Consider the following 26,999-nt stretch of genomic DNA (forward strand, 5'->3'; position numbering starts at 1 on the left):
TTAAATGATTTTAGCAAATGGCTGCAATATAATAAAGAGTGAAAAATGTAAGGGGGTCTGAAGAAATTTCCGTACCCACTGTATATTTAAAGGGGAAGTGCATTATGTATAGACACTCATCTGTGAGTGCTGCTTCATAAGGTTTTATTTTGGTTATTATCACCAAGCGCAGATTTGTTTTTTTTACTTTCAATAATTTTTTTTATTATAAAATTGACGATTTAAGCGGGATCAATATACACAGCATAGCAGTCAGATTTTTCAACACGCATATTCTAACCGAGGCGTGATTGAATAAAAGAAAATCTTTACGGTCATACGCTTGTGTACATGAGGCCTCATAGGACTGATGGAAGTACGTGCTCCAAGGCTTTGGCACCGCCTGCTGCAGGCACACAGGGGTTAATGTGCACAATGACTAACAGGCAGCTGTTGTCCCGCAGCGTGAGGTAAAAAAGTATGATGTCACCCTGACTACAAAGCATGCCTGCTGGTTACTACCGCCCCTCTTCCTGGAAAATGGACTCCTCCCTCCTCAACAAATACCCCGCTGTTAACTAAGCCGTACCTGGGGCTGTACCATTATTAACACAAAGGAGGGGGGAAACCGCTCCGTCCTCGCACCAGTACTCTCCCCATCCCCCATGCTTCCAGGCGAGCGCTAAGCGGAAGAGGAACTTACTCCCGCCCTTCTCTAGCAGCACGTCACCGTGGGGGTGACGTCAACAGCTACGCTGACGTCAGGCAGAGGCCTACCGGACGTCGCGGTGGGTGTCCCCCCCCTACGCTGATGAGGGCGCTCTGTCCTGCCTGGAGTCGGCCCTGCTGGCTGAGGCGGCTGCTCGGTAGTGTGTGAGCTTCTTCCTGTGACGGGATCCGGGCAGGAGGCGGCTCCCCGGGGGGACCCGAGACGTTGAACCCGGTGATTGGCTGGAGCGGGTCCCTTAGCTGTGAGTTCACAGGACGCAGGTAATTAGAGCAAACAGCCTGGGCGGAGGAGGAGCGCCGAGCGGGGACAACACCTGGCCGCCTCACCGAGCTCCTCCGCTCTGCTTGTGTCATAATGGAGGGAACCGAGGGCGCTCCATTGTGTCTGGGGGGAGGGGAAGGGAGGTACAAAGATGGCATTTCATATCCCGCTCAGGACACTTACCTGCATGGAGTTTGTATGTTCTGCCATCACTTTCCCTCTACACCCCACAGGCACCCCCCCCTATAAAGTAATCCATGTTCCCATATGGAATAATAACATTCATAATAGTGCATGGATTACTTGTATTGTAGTCTGCAGAGCATTGCAACCACGATCAGTGGGAAACCCTCCTGCAGACTCTTCCTCCAGCCTCAGGCTGGTACCTCCATCACACCCTCATAGAGGGAAAACGGTCTTTGTTGTTTTTCATTTTTGTATTATATGCCTTGTCAGGTTTTTATTGCCATCTGTGTCCCATTCAGGGGATTCGCCTTCACTTCCTGTCCCACAGCCAAACAGGAAGTGAGAGGAAATCTTTCCGAATGGTGACACCAGAAATTATTCTAACCTTATAAATATATATTTGGACACTTTTAAAGTCCCGCTTTCTCTTGCCAGTTGTTCCTATTGATATAATGGGATGTGGTGCTTTGTTTTGATTCCTCATTGCCCTTCTCATTAACATAGTATCCTCATTGGAAGGTTTCCCCTCTATTCCTGTTCTAGGGAGAACCCAACACGTGTGATGTATTTTCTTTTTAAGGGGGGATAACAGTAAACGGGACAACTAGTAGGGGTGACTCTAGTTATAGTGATTGTAAAGTCTTTGTTTTATTCTTTTTGTCAATAACAAACATGTTATACTTGCTCTGTGAAATGGTTTTGCACAGAGCGGCCCAGATCCTCCTCTTGAGTCCCTCTTCAGCTCTCCTGGCCCCTCCCCCACCCATTGAGCGCCCCCACAGTAAGCAGCTTTTATTTTGGGGCAGCCAAGGTAGTTCCCTGTGTCCATTCAGACTCCTCCCACCCCCCTTTCTCTCCTCATTGACTGGCTAACTTTGACAGCAGCAAGAGCCAATGGTGTCGTAATGTTGTCTCAGCCAATGAGGGAAGTTCTGGGTAGCTGAGACTCTCCTGGAACATCACTGGTTGCAGATGAGGCTCGGGTAAGTATTAGGGGGGCTGCTGTAGACAGAAGGCCTTTTATCTTAATGCATGAAGACAGGGGTGGCCTGCGGAGCCCTCTGATGTGGCCCGCTACCTCCTTCTCTGGGATGGCAGGAAAGCCCAAAATTGAAGCTTGCCGATCCACCATTCTAGAGTATCGGTGTTGTAAATGAAGCCAGCGGTAGAGGGAGCATAAGCCAATGCTCCTCTATAGCGCCAGCTCCTTTCACAGGTGGAGTGATGCCAAATGCACTCTGCCAGGGACAGCAACGGTTGGCGATACCTGAATGGAAGACTGTTTACAGTATGGGCATATCTGTTCTGCAGTGGTTACTGGGCTGCCTTTAAACGTCTACCCTGCACCTGCGGGTTACTTGCACTCATAGACTTCTGTTATTACCTGCAGGTTTGGTGCGCTTTCAGAAATACACCACACAACAGGGTGCATTGTGTGCAGTTGCAGTGCTGCTTCATTCGCTTGAACGAATCTCACTCGGGAAAGACAGCAGTGCCCAACAAACACAACTGGTATAATTCTGCCACAAAGCACCAAGTCATGTGTGCACCCCTGGCCCCAGCCTTTGCAGTTCAAGGGGAAGTAGTTTGGGACGGGAGGGGGGTAAAAACACGGCTCAGCTATGTTTCACCCCCCCAACTAAAAGTGTAAGTGGGCCCTAAGGGCTCGTTCCCACTTGTGGTATCGCTTCACTCCCCTCTCAAGTGATCTGTGGAGGATCACTTTTCAGAGGGGGATGGGAGGTGATATTTCACCTCCATGCCGGTTTTAACCTCTGAACCACCATGCTGTAGCCACATACATTGCGGTGCGTTTGTTTTGTTTAGCAGTGGTGCTGTCCTCTGAATGAGACATGGGGTATGCTTTTTACCAAGTCCTACATCTCCATCCAAGTCTTGTTGAAGCTGAAAATGGAGTTCCACTCGTTTTTAAGTCGGCAGCTACAAAAACGGTAGCGCCTGACTTTTAATAAACACACACACTACCTGTCCCACAATCCAGCAATGCGGCCACCCGAACCCTCGCCTTTTCCAGGTATCACAAGTGTGGGTACCCAGCTGTGACCGCTTGCTGGGTACGCATGCCCAAGTCGTGCTGCGCCTCCTCAATAGCCAAGCAATCTTCTAGGACCTGTGATGTGTCCCAGAAGATTGCAGAGAGGGGAGAACTTCCGCTCGAGTCGCCTAGGTGACCCAAGCTGAAGCGGGAGCTAGGTACCCACTCCCCCCCCCCCCCAAATAAAAATGACATGCCAAATGTGGCATGTAAGGCCGTGAGGAGTCCTTAAAGCTGAACTTCAACTTTTGGGTGGAATTCTGCTTTAAGGGAGGAAGGGGAGTTGTTGGAGGGCAATAAAACCATCCACTCAACCATCTATTTTTACCACCATCCATGTGAAGGAACACAAAACAGAGAGTGCATCCGCTTTGTGCAGAATGTTCAATGAATGTTATTAAAGTACTTTGGGATGTAATTTGAATGGGAGGGGGAGTGGCCACAACACTGACTATGGGAGATACAGGCATGTCATGCATCAGCACAGTGGCCTGTATCTCTTGGCAGCAATCCAAGGGGTGCAAACTTACCACACCAGCATGAATCTACTTTCAAGTTGACGTGGTCAGTTTAACGAGGGGAACCAAAAAACTTTACAGGCTGTATTTATTAATTACTGTAAAAATAAGGCAGCACATAAGGATCATTGACTTTTTGGGGTAATATACACTCATTTAGGGACACAAATCTGGGAACCTTGTGTGGGACCAGGTTATATAGATGTGCATTGTGTGTAGTGGCTGCACACAGAAGATCAGCTGTTCCTATTGTCTGATTGTGGACTCCTTGCCCCCCATGTTACTGTGCCTAGTATGAACAAGGTGTAAGATTGCTTTAAATGCAAAGTCTGCTTACCTCGCAGCCCCTTCCTCAATTTTCAAAAAAAAAACAGTGGAAGCAACGAATAGAAAGGTAAATGCATACCATATAACCTGGCCTCCGGCTGCTATATTGTAGGTGTTGTGAGATCACTGGGCTTGCCCATGGGAAGGCTGGAGATCCAGCATGTCAGGGGAAGATGCTTCAGCATTATGTTGGAGTCCGATCTCATTGTATTAGGATTCTTCATGAAGGCCCAGTGACACCTCCCTTTGTGTGTGTGTGTGTGTGTGTGTGTGTGTGTGTGTACATTGTATTTTCATCCAAATTCTGCTATAAAGGAATGATCATAGGAAGTATTGCATTAAACTGGGAGCAGTGTCTGCTTTTATCAAGCTGTCCATTGTCACCTGGATTTGTCCCAAAGCTTTAAACCATAACATAGTATCACACAACGAGGAGATCATAAAGTTTGCTTGTTGCCACAAAGTATAATTGACCCCATTGTTTAAAAATTACCCATCAGTAAGCCTTATTCTTAGAATCGTCTTCATTTCTTTAGCCAAGTATGTTGTCCATACGTTTAAATTCCTGAAGGTTCCATTGCCATGCACATTACAATGACGACATTCCCGTTGATGTGTGCAAGCAGGGCACGGATCTCCATGGTCATGTGCACAACATTCTTCATACATATACACATTTGTCTCTGCTGCTCTCTTCTCCTGTGAGAGTTGAAACCTGCTGATCTCGGCAGAAGAGGCTCTGCTAACTGGCATATACTTTTGTAGTCTCACACAGGAGCTTGCAGAGGAAGATGACAACACTGTGCTTGCTGACTTGGGGTCATACACACGGGTGTTCAATAATCTGCATTCTGTAATGTATATGATTTTGAGCGCAGCAGTATTTTCTGGGGGGGGTGCACTTAGTTTTTTGAGGTGGTAGGCTAGACTCAAATTGGTAAAGTCAATAATCCAGAAGCAGGGAAAGGTAACAAACGTAATGTGTTCATTTATGGGTTTAGTTATGTAGTGTTACCCAGGATTCTAGATTGGATTGCATGTTCTAGATGCACACGAAAATGTGCCTGAGCCTGTTCACCTGCTGTGTGTGTCCTCCGACGTCCTCTTCTAAACGGAGTCTGGCCGTTGATTGGATAGTTTGATAGAGCAGCCATTGGCTCACACTGCTGTCAATCGCATCCACTGACACCAGGGGGGTGGGGCCAAGTGATACAGTCGGTGGCTATACCCGCTGGCTGTATCACGGTAGCATGCCCGCAAGCTAACCCCCTTGGGAGAGAGCTTCCCATAAAGGGGGTTAGCTATTGCAGGGAGGAGCCGAGACAGCTGCCGAGGGACCCCAGAATGGACTAAAATTGCACCGCACCAAAAGTAGTGCATGTGCTACTTTAACCACTTAAAGCGGGGGTTCACCCTATATAAAAAAATTTTTTTTTTTTCCCTCTAGCATTAAATCCGGCATAGTAGCGCGAGCTACACTATGCCGGTCTTAATTTTTTTTTTTTCCCCCGTACTCACTGTTATAGCTTACATAGAAGATTCCGGGGAATGGGCGTTCCTATGGACAGGGAAGGTGATTGATGGCCGGCCGTGGCACGTCACGCATCTCCGGAAATAGCCGAAATAGGCTTGGCTCTTCACGGCGCCTGCCCATAGCCTGTGCGCAGGCGCCGTGAAGAGCCGAGACCTACTCCGGCTGTCTTCGGGGAGCGTGACGTGCCAGAGCCGGCCGTCAATCACCCTCCCTCTTGCTAGGAACGCCCATTCCCCGCGGCAGACGGAATCGTCTAGGTACGATATAACCGTGAGTACGGGGATAAAAAAATTAAAACCGGCATAGTGTAGCTCGCGCTACTATGCCGGATTTTATGCTGCATTGTTGTAAAGGAGGGTGAACCACCGCTTTAAGCCCCGGACCATATTGCTGCCTAAAGACCCAAGGGGTTTTTACAGTTCGGGACTGCGTCGCTTTAACAGACAATTGCGCGGTCGTGGCTCCCAAACAAAATTGGCGTCCTTTTTTCCCCACAAATAGAGCTTTCTTTTGGTGGTATTTGATCACCTCTGCGGTTTTTATTTTTTGCGCTATAAACAAAAATAGAGCGACAATTTTGAAAAAAATGCAATATTTTTTACTTTTTGCTGTAATAAATATCCCCCAAAAACATATATACATTTTTTTTTTTCCTCAGTTTAGGCCGATACGTATTCTTCTACCTATTTTTGGTAAAAATCGCAATAATCGTTAATCGGTTGGTTTGCGCAAAATTTATAGCGTTTACAAAATAGGGGATAGTTTTTTTGCATTTTTATTTTTTTTACTACTAATGGCGGCGATAAGCGATTTTTTTTTTTTCTTTATTTTTTTATTTTTTTTCTTTCGTGACTGCGACATTATGGCGGACACTTCGGACAATTTTGACACATTTTTGGGACCATTGTCATTTTCACAGCAAAAAATGCATTTAAATTGCATTCTTGTGAAAATGACAGTTGCAGTTTGGGAGTTAAACACAGGGGGCGCTGTAACATTTAGGGATCACCTAGTGTGTGTTTACTAGTGTAGGGGGGTGTGGCTGTAGGAATGACATCATCGATCGGGTCTTCCCTATAAAGGGAATCACCCGATCGATGCGCCGCCACAGTGAAGCACGGGGAAGCCGTGTTTACACACGACTCTCCCCTTTCTTCAGCTCCGGGGAGCGATCGCGACGGAGCGGCTATAAACAAATAGCCACGCCGTCGTCCCGGATCGCTCCCCGAGTGGACCCGACCTCCGCATGTACCGGGGGGGGGGGTCCCGATCGGACCCCCCACCCACGTCTAGCAGAGGACGTACAGGTACGTGATTGTGCCTGTCCGTGCCATTCTGCCGACGTAAATGTACATGAGGAGGTCGGGAAGTGGTTAAAAAAAAAAAAACACACACCAACCAGTTTTCATGCTACTTCAAGAATGGTTTGCGGAGCACCACATCCAGTTACAGGTGTTGACTTGGCCTCCAAATTCTCCAGATCTCAGTCCAATCAAGCATCTGGAAAGTGCTGGAAAAACTAGTCTAATTCATGGAGATCCCACCTTGCAACTTACTCGACTTAAAGGATCTGCAACTAACAGCTTGGTGCCAAATACCACATCCCTTCTGAAGTCTAGTGAAGCCCATTTCTCGATGGGTCAAGGCTGTTTTGACAGCAATGGGGGCACCTACTTGATATTGGGTGTGTGGTCATAAAGTTATGGCTGATCGGTACTGATTAGAGAGCCTTCTAATATAGAAAGATATCCATTCCAAATAGCTTGCAGCTATGAAAACAATGTAAATCTGTGTTAACCCAAATGGGGAAAGTTGTGGTATGTATTTAATCTAAAGCAGCCCTCAAAATTTCCACTTGCCTACTAGCATTTGGCGAGTGGATTTAAGCTGGGGGCGAGTGATGACAGGGCTGCATGACCAATCTCCCTCCAATCTGTGCCTACACTCAGAGTCCCGATGAGATTGGCGGCCGAAGAGGAAAGGTGCATGCTCGGGAAAAGTAGTCTGGTGAGCCGCGCACAGGCAGAGCAGTACACAGGTGCTCTCCTTACAATTCTCATTAAGCCATGGGACCTAACAGTATGACCTCTCTGAGCCTGCCCCCCTCCCCCGGGCCCCCGACCAATGTAGCTGGAGAGCAGAAAGTAATGAGTGAGGTGGAGGATTGCAAAAATCACCACTCCGGTGCAGCGCTCACTGAAAGTTGCCCTGACATGAGAGCGGCAGCCTTCTAGTTTGTGCAGTTTTCTTCTCCTTGTGCTCTATGTAAGTGTCCAACAGTTCAGCCTGAGCACTGTGAGCAGACTGGTCTCAATGTGTGCTGTGCGGTGTCAGTGTGCGCTGTGCTATGGTGTCAATGGCTGTGCAGTTGTGTGGATCTCAGCGCTGGATTGTACTCCCTCCCACTGTGCTGCAGCTCCTCTCCCAGTTCTAGTGCCCTGTCCCTCTGGTCTGCCCCCGGTGCCCTGTCCCTCTGGTCTGCCCCCGGTGCCCTGTCCCTCTGGTCTGCCCCCGGTGCCCTGTCCCATTTTGTTAAAGTTGTTGTTGGTAATATTTAATTTTGTAACTTGATTCTGCATAAAACATTGTCATTCCATGAGATAATCTACGAGGGCGTGTTTAGGGGTGCAATTAGGCGCAGGGCAGTGTATGAATTAGGTGGGGCAACTGGTGGCGAGTAACTCTTGAGGCCTGGCTAGTAGCTCAGGACTTTAAATTTTGAGCCCTGATCTAAAGTATATATCCCATCTATATTATGATTTAACTTTCTGATTTCTTTGGAATCCATAACCAGCTGAAACTTGTTCCTATATTGGGCAAACTGCTCATATATGAATGATGAAGACAATGTAATCCAATCCTCTACTGTGATTTGCCGGCTAAAAATGGCTGGGACATGTAACATGTTCCCAAAGGCAAACTTATCCTTTCATTTTAAAACAGTCTCATCAAAAGCCACATTTTACTGGAGCATGACAGTAATGTGTGTGATCACTTAAACATGCATATTGTGAACCTTATTCAGCAGAAAATAAAAGTTTTTAAAGGAGAAGTTTGGGGTACTTATAACGAATAGAAATAGGGCTTGAGGGTCCCCACAACTCAAAAGACCAAAAAGAGGGGGGGGGGCAATTGTACTAGAGGTCGACCGATATATCGGCCGGCCGATATATCGGGCCGATATTCAGTCATTTTGGAGAAATCGGCATCGGCCGATTATTATCCAAATGTGGCCGATATTTAGCAGATCTGCATCAGCAGAGTGTGGAGAAGGAAGGAGGAACATGGGGTTCCCCCTCCCTTCTCCTCACTGTCTGCAGAGCAGTGCCGTGTGTGTGAAGGAGAATGGAGCTGTCGGGCTGATGTCGGGGTGGGCGGGACCCGGGGTGGGCGGGACTCAGCTGTCCAACACCAGCCAATGGGATGAGATCATTGGCTGGATAGCTGCTGGGTCCCGCCCACCTCCAACATCACGATGAATCTGAGCTCCTCTCTCTCTCTGCTCTCACAGTTTCACAGCACATAATGTAGCTGAATGTGTGAAACTCTCTCTTCATACAGTTTCACAATTGCTGCAGAGAGAGAGAGAGGAGCTCAGATTCGTTGCGATGTTGAAGGTGGGCGGGACTCAGCAGCTATCCAGCCAATGATCTCATCCCATTGGCTGGTGGACAGCTGAGCCCTGCCCAACCCGGGTCCCGCCCACCTTCAACATCGCAATGAATCTGAGCTCCTTTCTCTCTGCAGCAGTTGTGAAACTGTATAGAGAGTTTCACACATTATCCGCTACATTATGTGCTGTGAAACCTGCCAGTGCCATCTGCTAATGCCAAGCCGGCCAGTGCCACCTGCCAATGCCATGCCAACTAGTGCCACCTGCCAATGCCAACTAGTGCCATCTGTTAATGCCATCCAGTGCCACCTGTCAATGCCATCCAGTGCCACCTGCCAGTGGCAACGCCATCCAGTGCCACCTGCCAATACCATCCAGTGCCACCTGCTAATGCCATCTAGTGCCATCCAGTGCCACCTGGCATTGCCAATGCCATCCAGTGCCACCTGCCAATGCCATCCAGTGCCATCTGCCAGTGCCATCCAGTGCCACCTGCTAGTGCCAACTAGTGCCACCTGCCAAGGCCATCCAGTGCCACCTGCCAATTAGTGCCACCTGCCAGTGCCAACCAGTGCCATCTGCCAGTGCTAACTATTGCCAATTAGTGCCACCTGCCAGTACCATCCAGTGCCACATGCCAATTAGTGCCACCTGCCAGTGCCAATTAGTGCCACCTGCCAGTGCCAATTAGTGCCACCTGCCACTGCCACCTTAGTGCCACGTGCCAACCAGTGCCACCTGCCAGTGCCATTCAGTGCCACCTGCCAATCAGTGCCATCTGCTTTTGCCAATTGGTTCCATCCAGTGCAATCTGCCAGTGCCAATTAGCGCCACCTGCCAAAAAATAAAAAATCGGCCTAAAATATCGGCCGCAAAAATCGGCATCATATATCGGCCATCGGCCGCCCCAAATTCTAAATATCGGCATCGGTATCGGCCAGAGAAAAACCCATATCGGTCGACCTCTAAATTGTACTATTACCATACAAAGTGAGTAGGTAGACTCAACAAGAGTAAGTACATAAAAAAAAATTATACATTTATTACAATAAAAGGGAAAGTCGTGACTAGCCATACATGTCACCGATACTAACAAAACCCTAAGGGATGATCATGGTAGGAGTCAGGGCTCATCCCCTTTTTTCCCTACCTGTTACCCTATTTACTTGGCACATTTTGGGTCATGCATGTGTACACTACCCCCCCCCCCCTCTCCAATAAAAATGTAGCTTTTTATTCATGGTTACGTTTAAAAAACAGTTGATAGGTCCATCTCCTCATATGGCCGCCGTGAGAGACCCCCCCCTGGGTGGTCTTGGCATTTGAGCTGATGGGACTCTTGGGTAAGCAGTTTAGCCGATATTCCCCAACATCTATATTGGATTTATGTTGCTGTTCAGATGTGCCTGTGTGAATTTTTATACTTTCTCAGTCTGTTTCAGCCATTGATTGTATGTCAATTCATTTCAGAACTTCTGACAAAGTGGCATTGGCAGTGAAACTAGTAAGGACCCTCCTTGTGACTCCTACTTCCACCGTGATTCTCCCTTAGGGGTTTATTAGTGTTTTTTTATCGGATGTAATACATTTATAATTTATGTACTTTTGTTGAGTCTACCTACTTTGTACAGTAATGGTCCAATTGCCCCCCCCCCCCTCTTTTTGGCCTCTTGGGTTGTGGGGACCCTCAAGCCGTATTTCTATTCAACATTTTTTTCTTTGGATGATGGTACTATTGGTAATAAGATTACCTGCTCTTTACTAAGAGGCTAACAATTTATCTATACTGGGGTACTAATAAGTAAAACATACATATTCATGTCCACACTCCAGCATCGGTGTGCAATGGGGCGGGTGCAGCGCTGAAGCCAGCTGTCAAACAGGCAGCTGGGTTTATCCTGACACTATTGTCAGGATGCTTCTAGAGGCTGCATCGGCTCTGTGATGCCAAACTTTTTACTTTAGCCATCTGTCTGCTGATTCTGGATCATAGGAGTGCAAACGTCGGTGCACTCCTTGGACCTAGAGAAGTATGACCAACAAAAGCTTTGGCTATACTTTCCTTATAAGTTTGTACATGGTAGATCTTCTTTCCCAATATCAGGCATTGGGGTGTACAGTATACACTGGCAGAACTCATGACATTGCAGTTTACCAAGGCAACTGGAAGGGTCTTGCATAGGTGGTGGTTCGTAGTATTTGTTAGTAATGTGTAGTATGGGCGTGCATATTTGTAAGGCCTCTAGAGGGAACGAGTATTCCCGATACGTGATTTTGCGTGTTGCATAAGGATGCCCATTTGTCAACCAAAAAGAAGCTCTTGCTCCTTTTTGGGTGACCAAGCTGCACACGATTTGTAAAGGCATGATCCTGTCATGTTACAATCCTGGCAGAATCGCATCACTTTTTGGGTGCCATTAACCCCTTGACCCCCCGATGTAACATAAATATGCGGCCCCACTGGACTGAGCTTTTTTCCATGGGGCCGCATATTTGCGTATCTCCCTTTGTGCTAGGAGTGCACCACACAGTGCACTCACAGCACAGAGACTGGGGTCTGGCCAAGAGCCCTGTTCTAACAACCAGGACCCGGAACGTGAAATTCTGGCTCACCCAATCGCTGTAAAGCCAGCCCTCTGTCTTTGTGAATGGATAAAAGATGCATTGTATCTCTCCCCCTTCTAACTGTATGGTGGATGGACTCGCTGTTTATCCCTGTCAGAACGACGATCTGCCTTGTTTACATCGGCAGACAGCCGTTCTACCTCTCTGGGGAGCGATCGCGGGTGGCCGACGAGCATTGCGTCTGCCGAGCCCGCTGATTGGCCCACACTGGCTATTGCACAAAATGTCAAACGGGTGCGTTGTTTCACGCAATAGATCCGACTTGCAGCAGTATATGTACTGTGGCTGGTCGGCAAGTTGTTAATAATATTATTATTATATATTTTTTTTTTTATCAGGGTTTGATAAATTTGCTTGGAATCTAGGAGCCAGAAAACGCACCCCGTCCCGACGAGCTTGCGCGCAGAAGCGAACACATACGTGAGCAGCGCCCGCATATGTAAACGGTGTTCAAACCACACATGTGAGGTATCGCCGCGATTGGTAGAGCGAGAGCAATAATTCTAGCCCTAGACCTCCTCTGTAATTTAAAACATGCAACCTGTAGATTTTTTTTAAACGTCGCCTATGAAGATTTTAAAGGGTAAGTTTGTCGGCATTCCACGAGCGGACACAATTTTGAAGCGTGACATGTTGGGTATCAACTTACTCGGCGTAACATTATCTTTCACAATATAAAAAAAAATTGGGATAAGTTTACTGTTTTATTTTTAATTAAAAAGTCCCCCCCCCCCAAAAAAAACTGCGCTTGTAAGACCGCTGCGCAAATACGGTGTGACAAAGTATTGCAACGACCGCCATTTTTTTCTCTAGGGTGTTGGAATCAAAAATATATATAGTGTTTGGGGGTTCTAATTAGAGGGAAGGAGATGGCAGTGAAAAAACACATTAGAACTGCTGTTTTACTTGTAATGCCACCACCAGATGGCGCCAGGTCACAGAAGGAAGCTTGGGCCTTCACAAGGCTGCAAAGCCGCAGCCTCAATTACCGGCCGTCGCAGGCCCGCTGCGATCGCTCGGTGGGTGCGCACGGAGACACCGGATCCTGTGCCTCCGTGCGCCCCCACCTCCGTGACGGCCGGTAATTGAGGCTGCGGCCTTGTAGGCCGAAAACCCACGTCCTCAAATACTGGCGGGCGCCATGTCACAATTTCTTGACGCAATTGCGACCAGGCACCCAGATTTTGTTGAGCCCTGGGCTAAGCGGTATATACTGAATGTAGCCGAAGCTACATACAGTATTACCGCACATCCAGCAGGCATCCGAGCTGATGTCCCGGCATATAAGACGACCCCTGCTTTATGGCCATTTTTTTAAGTGTAAAAGGTAGTCTTATACGCCAGAAAATACAGTAACAATATTGCTACACTTAGAGGCTCCTCTCTTCTATTTTATACTCAGTTGTGACATGACACTACTCTTGTATCAAGACATCATTTGTATATAAAGGCAACATTTTATTAAAAAATTTTGCCTGTCCTTAAAAACGCTCTCAAACCAAGTTACTCTCAAACCAAGGTTTTACTGTACCACTACATATTTAAATTCTGCATTTGAGTGCTGAACAGTAAAGGTTTAAACTGTAGTCTCAGAGTGAAATAGTTGTGATTTTTTTTTTTCTCTTCAGCCACATGGAAATGAATACCTTTCATTGTTCAGTGTTTTCCTTGATATTTTTTTTTAGAATAAATTGTCCTTTATAACCCTGTATTTCCCTATTCACGTATAGCTACACAGTATTCATTATTATGTTTTTTTTCTTTTTTTGTTTTACCACATTAAGAATAACCTCCAGGCAACGTTTTAAAGCTCTGAATGAGCTACTGATGTTATCGGGAAACATTCTAGAATTCTGAAAACTTACTTTGCTCCTTGCCCATGCAAGTTTACTGAACTGCCACCCTTAATTGTACACACTCCCTTTCCTATTTCTTCCCTGCTGCCCCATTCAGCTGTCAGAATTGATATGTAAGCTCCAAGGGGCTGACTGGAACTTGCAGAGAGCTTTTGTATGAAAGCATTAGGTGTTAAACCAAGCATTAGCCCTGCGACACTGAAGGAAGGGGACCCCCCCCCCATACCTGGCAGCATAGGTTGGGGCTCTGGTTCCAGTGGGGGAGAATAGTAGTGGAGTGGTGAGACTGTGAATCTGGAGAGCACAGCTGTTGGGTTCATGAGCAAAGCACGGGTTCACTTTAAATTCTTTACAACACTTTTAAAAATTTAATATACAGTTAGGTCCATATATTTGGACACCGACACAACTTTCATACTTTTGGCTCTGTATGCCACCAGAATAAAATTAAAACAAAACAATCCAAATAAATTTAAAGTGCAGACTTTCAGCTTTAATTCAAGGGGTTGAACATAACCCCCCCCCCCATTTTTAAAGGCTTAAATGTAATTGGACAAATTAATATAAGTGTTCCTTTTTAATATTTTGTTGCAAATCCTTTACTGGGTTGGGTTTCCTCTTTTCTGATCCTTTGCCAAGCTCTAACGGCAGCTGTCTTCAGTCATTCTGTGTGGGTCTTTCTGCCTTTTTAGTTTTGCCTTCAGCAAGTGAAATGCATGCTCTAATTGGGTTGAGATCAGGTGAGTGACTCGGTCATTGCAGAATATTCCACTTCTTTTCCTTCAAAAGCTTCTGGGTTGCTTTTGCAGTGTGTTTTGGATCATTGTCCATCTGTACTGTGAAGCACTGCCCAATCAACTTTGGTCTGGCTTTTTTATTTTTTTGGGCAAAATCTAATCTGGCTTTTCTATTCTATTCTTCAGGCTTATAAATGGTTTGCACCTTGTGGTGAACCCTCTGTCTTTGCTCCTGTTAAGTCTTCTCTTTATTGTAGACTTTGACAATAATACGCCCACCTCCTGGAGAGTGTCCTTCCTTTGTCTGAATGTTGTGTATGGGTTTTACTTTACCATAGAGAGGATCCTGCGATTATCCACCACTGTTGTTTTCTGTGGCCATTCAGGCCTTTTTTATGTTGCTGAGCTCACCAGTGTGTTCTTTCCCTCAAAATGTACCAAACTGTTGATTTGGCCACTCCTAATGTTGCTGCTATCTCTCTGATGGATTTTTGTTTTTAAAGCCATACATTGGCCATGTTTCACTTGCATGGACAGCTCCTTTGAGCGCATTGTGTAGGCACAGCAATAGATTCCAAATGCAAATACCACATTTAGAATCCACACCTTTTACCTGCTTAATTGATGAAGAAATAACTGAGTAGCCCACACCTGGCCATGAAACTGCTTTTGATTCAATTGTCCAATTACGTTTGGTCCCTTGAAAAAGGGGGGGTGGCATTCTTAAGAGCTGTATTTCCTAAACTCTTCCTTAGATTTGGATGTACATACCCTCAAATTAAAGAGTAAGTAAACCCTAATGTGTTTTACTTCCTCTTTGGCCCCTTTCACACATGCGTACAGTATGTCCGTATTTCATCCATCCGTTTTTTGATGAAATACGGACATCGATCCCTATGGGATAGTGGGTGTCAGGGGATGAACGTCCGCTGACACCCGATCTTCTCGATCCCCACTATGGTCTGTTTCTGCAGACGGAGGCAAAACCTATTTTTTCATCCGTCATCAGATCGGGTGAACCCAGACAGACCATCCGTGTTCACCTGATTTAACCCCCCCCCCCCCCCCCCCATAGAGGAGAGTGGAGATCTGACAGAGCGGGGGAGGGGACAGTCCCTTGAAATCGGAGACAGTTGGGAGGGACTTAAGTGCTGCATGTTTCTATGCACTACATCACAATCTGCTGCGGTTAATAAAGATGAATGTAATTTTATAAACCTTTCATTAAAGCTAAAAAGTATGCAATGCACCATTATAACAGCCCTCTCGTCACAGTGCACAATAGTGGCTGTGGTATACTGTGCCCACTAGTATGAACAAACTTAAACATCCTCCCTCTGCCACACTTCTGGGATCAGGTGACCGTGTTATTAAATAGTTGTATTCGAGTAGCTGCAGGTTTCACTTCTTCCTGGGTCTGCAGTGCACCAGGAAACAGCATGGTAATTTATTCATACCCACCACAGTATTTATTGTATTTCTGGAGAGTAACTCTTGCGGGATACTGTATAATCTGGAGCTGCATCTCTGCCCGGCACATAGTGTTGGGGGGGCTGTGTAGTCACTGTACAGAAGCTGCCTGGTTCTTGCTGGAAAACCTAGTCCCATAGCAAGCGACTAAATCATCCTACAATGCTGTATACAGCTTGGTCATGTGAAGGATGAATCCTTTGTATTACTGTCATGTGTCTGCACTTTCACAGCTCACAAAAATATAAGAAGTGTGCTCTTTCAATTAATCAATTTTTAAAGTGACCCTGTTATAAATATACAAATTCCCTTTTTAAAAGAAGAGGTATTATACTTGCATGTTTCCGCCACCAATGGCGCAGATCTTCTCTCTCCAAGATCTTTGCTGGATGAGCAATCTTCAGCTTCTGACAGTCTTTGAGGTGTCTGATGCCTGGTCCCTTGCTGTGTTTTATACTTCACCCACTCTCTTCAGTGTCCTGTCATGATGTTTCCAGTGGAAGGACAGCATACAGCAGATGTTCTAACCTCTCCCTACTCTACTGAAAGTGTTTTTGTGTTTCTATTGGAAAGATTTACCTTCAGTTGCCTCTTCTCCTAGTCTGATGTCACATGTGTGCACCCTGTAATAAAAGCTATTTTTATGTGGTTTAAACGCCTTCAAATCCGTGCAATACATTCATCTATGTGCATAAAGTCAAAATCTTTTAAAAAAATAATTAAAGTGCCAGTGCATGAATTACCTAGCAGTAGATGCTTTCATATATCTACAATGACATAAAAAACTGTCTAGAGTGATGAGAAAGAATCCTCTTTTACAAAGTGCCAGTGCTCAAGATTAGTTGTGAAGTGATGCTTTTCTACTTATATTAAAGTACTTTTCACCACCAACACCCCACTTTGCGCTGGTTTGTGCACCAACCCCGACGAGTCCAAACCCACCAGATGAAGGTGACCTCCTTTATCATATACAAAAGAGGGTCTCTTTCTCACAGCTCTGCAATGTGTGGCCGTTCTTCACTTACTGTCACAGAACCCAGGTGCAGCTCTCATGCGGAGAAGGATCAAACCAAAAGGATGTCATCGTGTATATCCGTTTATTTCAAATTCATATAAGATATAACAAGCACACGTTTAACAGTGCCCACCCCAGCACCCAGGAGTCATCTGCCGTTTTTTATATCGTCCACTACTAGCCGACCATAGAGATAATTTCACTTTACCACTTGCTGTCCTGGGGTCCTGCCGTTTTATAGGACAGTCAGAATAGAATGAAAGCTCCTCCTACAAGCTTTAACCAGACCGTAAAAGAGGTCACAAGACTGCTATATACTGCTGATGAGAAAAGGTATTTGGCAGTTTGTATTTACTAAAATAGAATTTCTGTGTACTGTGGGGGACCAGATATATTGAATGCAGGGTCCTGGGTTTAGTAAAGCCTTGTACACATGATCAGATTTCCATCGGACAAATCCGTGGAATTTTGTCCGAAGAGCGTTGGCCATGTACTTGTTCTGCATACTTTTTCGGCCAACATACACGAAGCAACGTGGTTTTTCAGCTCTTTAGCGCCACCCTTTGTGCAACAATGTTGTGCTATGGCTAGCATTGCTTCTGAGCATGCGTGTTTGTACTTTGGATTTTTTTTTCCCCGACGGACTTGTGTACACACGATCGGCTGATCCGACATCACATCTTTGTTGTCGGACAGTTTTAAAGCATGCTATAAAACATCTCCTGTCTGGAAAATCCGACAACTATTGTCCGAGGGAGCATACAAACGGTCGGATTTTCTGACAGAACCCTGCCACACATTTGTTGTCGGAAAATCCAATTGTGTGTACGAGGCTTAACACTAATTGTGCAAAAAGTTTTTTTGGAGAAATAGTGCATTTGCTGATGCATGAAGGTGCCTAGAAACTCCTGGGCCTTCAGCCTCCTAGTTTTAAAGCCACCTTGTAAGATCGATGGCACTCTTACCCCTGCCAGTCTCCCGAGAGTTACTGATGTGACTACTGTGAAGCATGCTGGAGAGGAATCGGCACTGTCTGCATCTCTCTCTGCTTCATTTATTTTGTGGATCTTTGCTTTATAAACCTTTTTGCTACTTTTTTGAACATTTTATCAGAACACCAGTCATCAGGAGGGCAGCTCTGACATGAGAAAGCAAAGCACTATTCCTCTACCAATACAGTCACCATCACACAGTTGCAGTGCAGAACAAAGCATGTTAAATTGGTAATTTTTGGGGAAATAATCAGTGCATTGCGCTGTGCTACACAAAAATTGTGCATACACCTGAAGATGCAGACTGCTGACAGAGCACAGCGGTCTGACAAACATCTTAATTGGAGCACCAACAGCAAACTAGTTAATAAAGTAAAGACACCTATGTTACTATGTTACTGTTAATGCATCCTGACCACAGTACAGGAATAGTGAAAACTTGGAAAAGTGACACCTTTACAACATTATTCTATGTTTCTAGATGAATTGGGGGGGGGGGGGGGTACTCATCAAGTCTATTATTGGACTATAGGAATAGGCATCTGAGGCAATATTGTTGTGCCACAAGTCAATGTAATCTGGGTTTAGTGAAGGTTACAGTCTATCAACTCTGCTTGTGAAATCGGCTTAAAAGAGATGTGAGTTTGGTAAGTAGTTGATGGTGTCCTATCCCAGGGCACTTTGTGATAGTCTCCCTTTCAGAAGACACCCCTTGATTTGTAAAATGGTTCTTGGACTGTCTCTCTTTAGAAAAAAAAAACTGTGTGGAGAGAAATGTACAACTGCGATTGCTGTTTCTCCTACCTGTCATGTAGACATTCTGATTTCAATACCTTGAGTTACTGAGCTAAGACAAGTATGCAGATTGAGCCTATTGGATGTGGTAGGTGGATTGCGCTCCCCTGGTGGTTCATCTGTCGCCACCTACTTGTTGGTCCCCAATATATATCACCTCTATTTGATAATACACCAAATAACTATAAATGTGTGTATATATATGTGCCAAAAGCCCAGTGCTTATATACAAATGTTCTTCTCAGAAAAATTGTGAAGACACAGGAAAACACAAACCCACCAAAAAACTTGCATATATCTGCTTATACGCTTATGAAATAGTGCTCATATAGAATATAAGTGCCCCTATGTCCAATATAAAGGGTCACTGCCCCAAAAACAAACAAGTATTATAATAGAGATCTATATGTATAAAAAAAGAAAAAATATAATGGGGAAAAAAGGTATATATGTGACAATAAAATAGAGGATTCCTAAATTGGTCCTCTGCTCATTTAAGTCCCAAAATAATAATAATCTGGTGCTTGTGTAACTGCTTCTCCAGTGAGGTGTTATAACACAACGAAATGTCACCACTTCTGTGATATTCCCGTCACCGCTAGAAATGGCCACTCACCAGATCTCATTCAATAAATGCCTTTGGTTCATTCCCAGGATAACCACTCCTCTTACACGTCTTTTCACCAATTACCAGATGCCTTGGATGCACTAGTGGGGTCTCTTTCCCTCCTATAATGGCTCATAAAAAAGGAGTGCTCCTCATGGTGTAGTACATAAAAGAAATTTATTGGTTGCTTAAAAACAGATACAACACTCACATTTGGTTGTGCCCGTATGCCGGCCGAGCTTCCTGAGGATGCAATATATTTTGCAAAACGCGTAGAGGCTGCTGGTACCCACGGAACCAGGCGCTGATCGTGAGACAGACGCAGGGGGAACTTGAGAGGAACGGCTTTTAGCTTCCAATTGTTTTTGCATGCACGACTGGAGAAGCTTGGTGCCGGCATACGGGCACAACCAAATGTGAGTGCAATATCTATTTTGTTTTTAAGCAACCAATACATTTCTTTTACGTACTACACCATGAGGGGCACTCCTCTTTTTTATGAGCTATTATAGGAGGGAAAGAGACCACATTAGTACATCCAAGGTATCTGGCAGTTGGTGAAAATACGTGTAAGAGGAGTGGTTATCCTGGGAATGAACCAAAGGCATTTATTGAATGAGATCTGGTGAGTGGCCATTTCTAGCTGTGATGGGAATATCACAGAAGTGGTGACATTTCGTTGTGTTATAACACCTCACAGGAGAAGCAGTTACACAAGCACCAGATTATTATTATTTTGCGGGGAGAACACAGTGATTATTGCTAGCAGCTAAAATAATCGCATACAAATCCGACAGGCTGTCTGTGCCCAAGTTGAGGTTTTCAGTCTGTCAATATGTGATTCGAACAGTCTATGGCCAGCTTAAGCAGCTTGTGGTGGTTGTTTTTGTTTAACAAAAAAGCCTGAAAGATCCCAAAATCAACACAAACTATGATTGTTTGACAGAAGATGATCGTTGGAGCAGACAGCAGTGCACACTGAACGAAACTGAACTGGTTCCTGCTGAGCTGACCCACTTTCGCTAAGAGTGTAATGGGTTTTAGACTACATTCACACTTGAGCTTAGTGTATTCAGGTGATTTTCTTTTTTTTTTTTATACAGTACTGTATGTTTGGCATAAGGAAATTTTTGTAGCTCCACCCATTACCTTTTTTTTTTTTTTTTTGGAAATCCCTTATGTTCTAAGATGCTGAGTAGATAGATTTTGGTTCATTATAGCCTACCATTCGGTGGCTTGGTTATATGTGATCTTATTTGAAAAACCTTGACATACTACTGAAAGAAAGCACAAAGTCGATAAATCAGAATGTTTGCATAAACATATTTGTGTAAGAGAAAATGGCTTATTAAGTTACTTTTAATCTTTCTTTATAGTTTATTATGGAAGAAGTCTCTAAGAAAAGCAACAGTACAGAGACTATCCAGACCATTTCCTTCTCAGCCTTCCAAGCTGCCCAACTTGCTCAACAGGTACAGCTGACTTTTTGTTTTGTTTATTACTCTGAGCACTAGTAATGCAATAAAACTAAAAACATACATATATTTTAACAGACCCTCTATCCTCGCTTGGTACTTTTATTAATTAGTTTAGTGTTACTTGCTAGAAATGTTTTAGACTAGACTGTGCTTGCTACAAGTGTTTTGGCATAGCTAACACTGCAAGAACAAGTTCTGAGCCAACAGCATTGTCTATAGTGCCCAGATTATTTCTCGTGTTTTTAGGATACACTGGAGAATGGATGGGAGACATTTAATTGCTATAGGCTTCCCTAACTCTCCTCATACCACTTCTGTAGTTATGAGCCTGTATTTAATGGGATATTGTAGTAATCCCCATTTGTAAATGGCCTTGAGGAGACTCAAATTAGCTCTAATCATTACAAAAAACTTTGGGTGGGGGTTAGTGGGGGGGGGGGGGGTGTTTTGATGCACAAAGCCTACTATGTACTGGATGTGCATAGTTTTCCAGAGACCATATGATGACAGCCAGGTTTTCTCACTAGTAGATAAGCATAGCGAAATCAAAAATAATTTAAGTGCAAGAATACACTTTATTACAATTGTAAAAATGCCAAAAACGGCAACTCAGACACTGGAAGTAGGGGGTGCGTTTTGCACTAGCGCCTCCTCATGACTCGCAAACACGGGACAGGTCGCTCCTTAAAATGCAGTTTCCGAGAACATTTATAAGGCACAACTGTGACTGGTCTCTCCTGATTGCAGTTCTGCCAGATACATGCTTTGTGCACACACAATCAAATGCAAACCATAATGGCCAACAAAAATGTATTGCATGTAAAGTGCGAAGCCTGGGGGGTTTGCAAGAAATGGATCCGACCTGGCACCAATATAAATGTCACTCATATACGTGATATAACAACACTAGAGTGGTCCACAGCACCACACACCAAGGGCAACACCACCATTACCCATTCATAAAAAACATCACAACCCAGTATTCAACAAGGACTCAGAACTATCTTAGGGTTCATGCACATTGTAGCTCCTGCAGCTTTTGAACTTTTTTTTTTTTTCTGCCTAGAAACTCCCCTCCATGTTAGCCAGAGTGTCCATGCACACTTTGTCTTTTTCAGGCATATGCTACTACAGGCATAAAAAACCCACAACTCTCACTTTTGAGAGGAGCTAGTGCCCCAAACGGCTCAGAAGAGCTTGAAAATGTTTATTCCAGCAGTGTGCATGACCTCTTGGAGATATCACAATACTATACAATTATAAGTAGTTCCAGGAGCAAAACCAGTGTGAACAGATTATGTTTAACTGTGTGTATAGAGAGGCTTCCAGTGACCATATAATGACAGCCATGTTTTCTCAGTAGTAGATCTATTGGCTCAAGTCCTTACTTGCATATGAGCACTAATGTTTTGGTCATATACACTGGATTTAGTTTGTCTTTTATACACTGTATTTACTCTTTGGTTAACTGCTTTCATAACTGCCATCCTGTTCTAGATGTCTCTAAGAGGCACAGCTCCCGTGACTGTTGTTCTTCCTGGGGATCAACAAGTCCAAGTTCAGGGTGTAATTCAGTCAGCACAGTCATCGGTCATTCATTCTCCTCAGGTTGCTCCGTCAACGGTAATTGCTTCTAACAGATAATCTTGGTCTGTGTTGTGTAGGATTGAAGTCACATAACCAATAAAATATGCCAATTTCTTCACCTGTAGGCTTCTTCAATATCAGAAAGTGAGGACTCTCAGGATTCGTGTGACAGTATTGACACCCCCAGGAAAACCCGCATTTTATCTCATCGGCTGTCATATGGGTAAGTGGAAACTCAAAGCTGTTAGGCCTAATTTAGATGTGTGGTTTGGGCTGGTAAAAATGGACAGTTAAAGCGGGGTTCCACCCAAAAATTGAACATTTCGCTTTTCAGAACCGCCCCCACCCGGTGTCACGTTTGCCACCTTTTTAAGGGGGGAACAGATACTTGTCTAATCCAGGTATTTGCTCCCACTTCTGGGCATAGATCGCCGCAAGCTCCGGGACGAACTATGCCATGTACGCCCACCCTTGCACCCCCCCCCCCCCCCCCCCCCCGGTCTTCTGGGAGACACAGGTCGCAGAAGAAGCGGGGACCAGTTAGCGACATGTGCAGTAGGGAACCAGGCTGTGATTCCCTTACCATAGTTGGCGGCACCTCCACTCGAGAGCCAGGGGAATAGATCGGCTTCGGGTGAGGACATTGCGGGTGCCCTGGACAGGCAAATGTCCGTATTTTAACGGTCACCAGCTGCAGTATTTGTAGCTGCTGACTTTCATTAAATAAAACATTTCGACAAACCACATTTCAGTGGTAATTTAGTCAACAAAAATCTTTTTGTCAGTTTTCGTGAGCTGCATGGTTTTGGTGACAAACGAGCATTTATTTTCTTTTTTCTTTTTTTTTTTAAGTTGCACTTCTGTTTGTCAAAAAGCAATATTTTTTTTTCTTTTCCTATTTATTAAGTTGTTCTATATCACAATGGCTAAATCTATCTGTAGTGCATGTTTTAACCCGAATACCTTAAATGTGTTTAGCTTTTTACTCCAAAAGTATATAATAAGTTTGGAAATTCTAGAGAAATGCTTAATCTGACAGGAAGCATGAGTAGAAGGTAGTTCATTTACAACTACAAACCGACAGCCGCAAAGGCTGCTGGACCTTGTAGATTTCCATGCACAGTGCCCTGTCGATTGGTGACGTGGACAGTGCCCTGCTTGGCCACTTTTTTTTTTTTTTCCTCCTTGTGACAGCTAGCGAGGAGGGAGAAGAACCATGATAGCTGTCACAGCGGGGATCAGGGAGGTGCCGGTCCATTGCCACGAAAGGTGACTTTTTCACATTAACCTTTTCTGGTCTAGAAAGAGGAGTAATTTTTCCTGTTTCCCTTTACTTATATTTCAGATTGGGAAATAGACCATGGTATTGATGCTTTATTATAAAGGTATTAAGTATTTTTTTATATTTTTAAATGTGTGTTTTTTTTTTTATTATTATTTAAAAGGCAAATTTTAAAAGATCTCTCTTCTGAAGACACTGAAGATAGACGTGAAGACGAAGGAACAACTGTTGCACAAATGTCTGCTGCCACTACAATATATCAGACCAGCTCTGGACAGTATGGTGAGATTTAAATTGCAGAATAGTACAGTTCATTAAAGGGAAATCACTTTTTTTTCCCCCTATCCCAATATTGTTTTCTTTAGCTATACTGTAGGCTCCGTTCACATGATTCTGTCTGCAATTCCAAATCGAGGGACATTTGTGCAATGCCATTACTTCTCAATGGCACCCCCAATCGCGCTGTGTGGAAAATCGCATTGCGCATTTTAATTTCCCTGTGATTGCAGCTCGACAATCGCAGTAAAATCGTGGCGCGACTAGGGTGCTATTAAGAAGTAATGGCGTCACACATGCATCCCGCCATTTGGAATTGTGGACATTTCACCCGCGATTCTAATCGCCCAGGTGTGAACTGATCCTAAAAGCTGAACTCAAGCCTACAGAACACCTAAATATCTTGGTGCGATACACATGAGAGCCGTTTTACCTGGAGAGAGATTTACATTTCTGTCCATCCATTCCTGAAATATAGATACGCCAGCAGGGCCACATTGGTGGCCTGCCTTTTGTGTTTTTTTTTTTTTTTTTTTTTTACAGTTAAAACATAAATACACCATGCTCACCTCATTTCTTCCAGCTTGTGGTTATACAGTGAAGGAGTACCTGCACCCCTCTGTTCACTGTCTTTCTTCCTATCAGAATGTTTCTTGCCAGCTCATGTGCACTGCTCTACTCCTGACTGAAGGATTTGGAGCGATTTCTCTTCACTTCTGTCCTGTATACCCCACAGGATGTGAGAAGAAATCTTTCAGTGATTGAGCATATTCCCCCTCAGGTAATTTGCACTGAAACAGTTGGGACTTCCCCTGCTATTCGTTTTCTTTTAACAGCCAAAAATTTGGGAGATTCGAAATAAATAAATAATATATATATATTTTTTAAATATATCTCTGAGCCGGTTGTTCCTGCCCCCTTCAGTCTGGCACGCACTGAGCTCTGGAGAGGCAGAGCGGTGACTGACAGCTTTGTGCTCAGAACGGACCTGAGAGCTGAGCGATCAAAGACCACTGATCAGGCCTCTCCAGTGCTCTTGATATAGAGGCAGTGGACAGATGCAGCATTGAATTGATGCTGCATCCCCATGGGTAAGTATGATTTTTGCGGTCGATTTTCCCAAAACGTACAAAACCTGGTGCAGCTGTACGTATTGGCCAATCGGCTTCTAACTTCAGCTTGTTCAATTTTAAGATTTGACAAGAAAACCTGGAAGCTGATTGGTTTCTATGCAGTGCTGCACCAGATTCTGCACACTCCAGTTTTAGTAAATCGACCCCACTGTGACAGCTGTAAAGCTGCAGGAGGGAAGCAGTGGTTGAGAAATGTTTGAAATTATAAGTACAGGTGAAACTCGAAAAATTCAAATATTGTGCAATAGTTCATTTAATTCACTAATGCAACTTAAAAGGTGAAACTAATACATGAGATAGACATTACATGAAAAAGAAGATAGTTCAAGCTGTGATTTGTCATAATTGTGATGATTATGGCTTACAGCTCATGAAAACTCCAAATCCACAATCTCAGAAAATTAGAATATTACATGCAATCAATAAAACAAGGATTGTACATAGAACAATATCTGACCTCCTGAAAAGTATAAGCATGCATATATACTCAGTACTTGGTTTGGGCCCCTTTTGCAGCAATTACTGCCTCAATGCGGCATGGCATGGAAGCCTGTGGCACTGCTGAGGTGTTATGGAAGACCAGGATGCTTCAATAGCGGCCTTCAGCACTTCTGTATTGTTCGGTCTCACGTCTTTCATTTTTCTCTTGGCCATGCCCCATAGATTCTCTATATGGGGTTCAGGTCAGGCCAGTTTGCTGGCAAAGCACAGTAATGCCACGGTCATTGAACTAGGTTTTGGTGCTTTTGGCAGTGTGGGCAGGTGCCAAGTCCTGCTGGAAAATAAAGTCAGCATCCCCATAGAGCTAGTCTGTGGAAGGAAGCATGAAGTGCTCCAATCTCCTGGTAGACGGCTGCGTTGACCCTGGACTTGATGAAGCACAGTGGACCAACACCAGCAGATGACATGGCTCCCCAAATCAACACAGACTGGAAACTTCACACTGGACTTCAAGCATCTTGCAGTGTGCGCCTCTCCATTCTTTCTTTATTCTCTGGTTCCTTGGTTTCCAAATGAGATGCAAAATTTGCTCATCAGAAAAGAGGACTTTGGACCACTGAGCAACAGTCCAGGTCTGTTTTTCTTTAGCCCAGGTAGGACGCTTCTGATGTTTGTTGTTCAGGAGTGGCTTGACAAGAGGAATACCACATTTGAAGCCGATGTCCAGGATCCGTCTGTGTGTGGTGGCTCTTGATGCACTGACTCCAGCCCCAGTCCACTTCTTTTGAAAGTCCCCAACACTTTTGAATGGCCTTTTCCTGACCATCCTCTCCAGGCTGCGGTCATCCCTGCTGCTTGTGCACCTTTTTCTTCCACACTTACCTTCCACATAACTTTCTATTAATGTGCTTCGTTACAGCACTTTGGGGAACATCCAACTTCTTTTGAAATGACCGTTTGAGGCTTTCCTTCCTTATGGAGGGTGTCGATGATGGTTTTCTGCACAACTGTCAGGTCAGCAGTGTTTCCCATGATTGTGATTCCTACTGAACCAGACAGAGACCATTTAAATTCTCAGGAACCCTTTGCAGGTGTTGAGGCTTAATTAGCAGATTAGATTGGGACACTTTGAGCCTAGAATATTGCACCTTTTCACAATATTCAAATTTTCTGAGATTGTGGATTTGGGGTTTTCATGAGCTGTAAGCCATAATCATCACATTTACGACAAATCACGGCTTGAACTATCTTGCTTTGCATTTAATGAGTCTATCTCGTATATTAGTTTCCACTTTTACGTTGCATTAGTGAAATTAACTTTTGCACGATATTCAAATTTTTCACCTGTATATTTGCAAGGTAATCTTGTTAGTTTTTCGTGTTTTTACACTTTTTTTTTTTTTATGTTTACACTTTTTGTATGTCATTTTGCACAGTGCCATAAAAATATAATTTTGTAGTGATTGTCTCGGTTTTAATATAATCTCATTCTGTACCTTCT

General features: G+C 44.5%; 1 protein-coding gene across 3 annotated transcripts in view; it reads left to right on the forward strand.

The window, feature by feature from the left end:
• Nucleotides 1-706: 706 nt before the first annotated feature.
• ATF1 (activating transcription factor 1) overlaps nt 707-26,999 on the forward strand; it is a 31,063-nt gene continuing 4,770 nt past the window's right edge. The window contains exons 1-5 of one of the 3 annotated variants that reach the window (XM_040340809.1): nt 708-969; nt 20,678-20,773; nt 22,277-22,402; nt 22,492-22,589; nt 23,812-23,930. In XM_040340809.1, the coding sequence (XP_040196743.1) occupies nt 20,684-20,773; nt 22,277-22,402; nt 22,492-22,589; nt 23,812-23,930 (433 nt within the window). In that variant the 5' untranslated portion in view covers nt 708-969; nt 20,678-20,683. Of the gene's footprint in view, nt 970-20,677; nt 20,774-22,276; nt 22,403-22,491; nt 22,590-23,811; nt 23,931-26,999 lie in introns of all 3 variants that reach the window. The other 2 variants (XM_040340810.1, XM_040340811.1) reach the window with 2 other exon arrangements.

The sequence above is a fragment of the Rana temporaria genome, chromosome 2 (genome assembly GCF_905171775.1).
Source record: "Rana temporaria chromosome 2, aRanTem1.1, whole genome shotgun sequence".
Classification (NCBI taxonomy): Eukaryota; Metazoa; Chordata; class Amphibia; order Anura; family Ranidae; genus Rana; species Rana temporaria.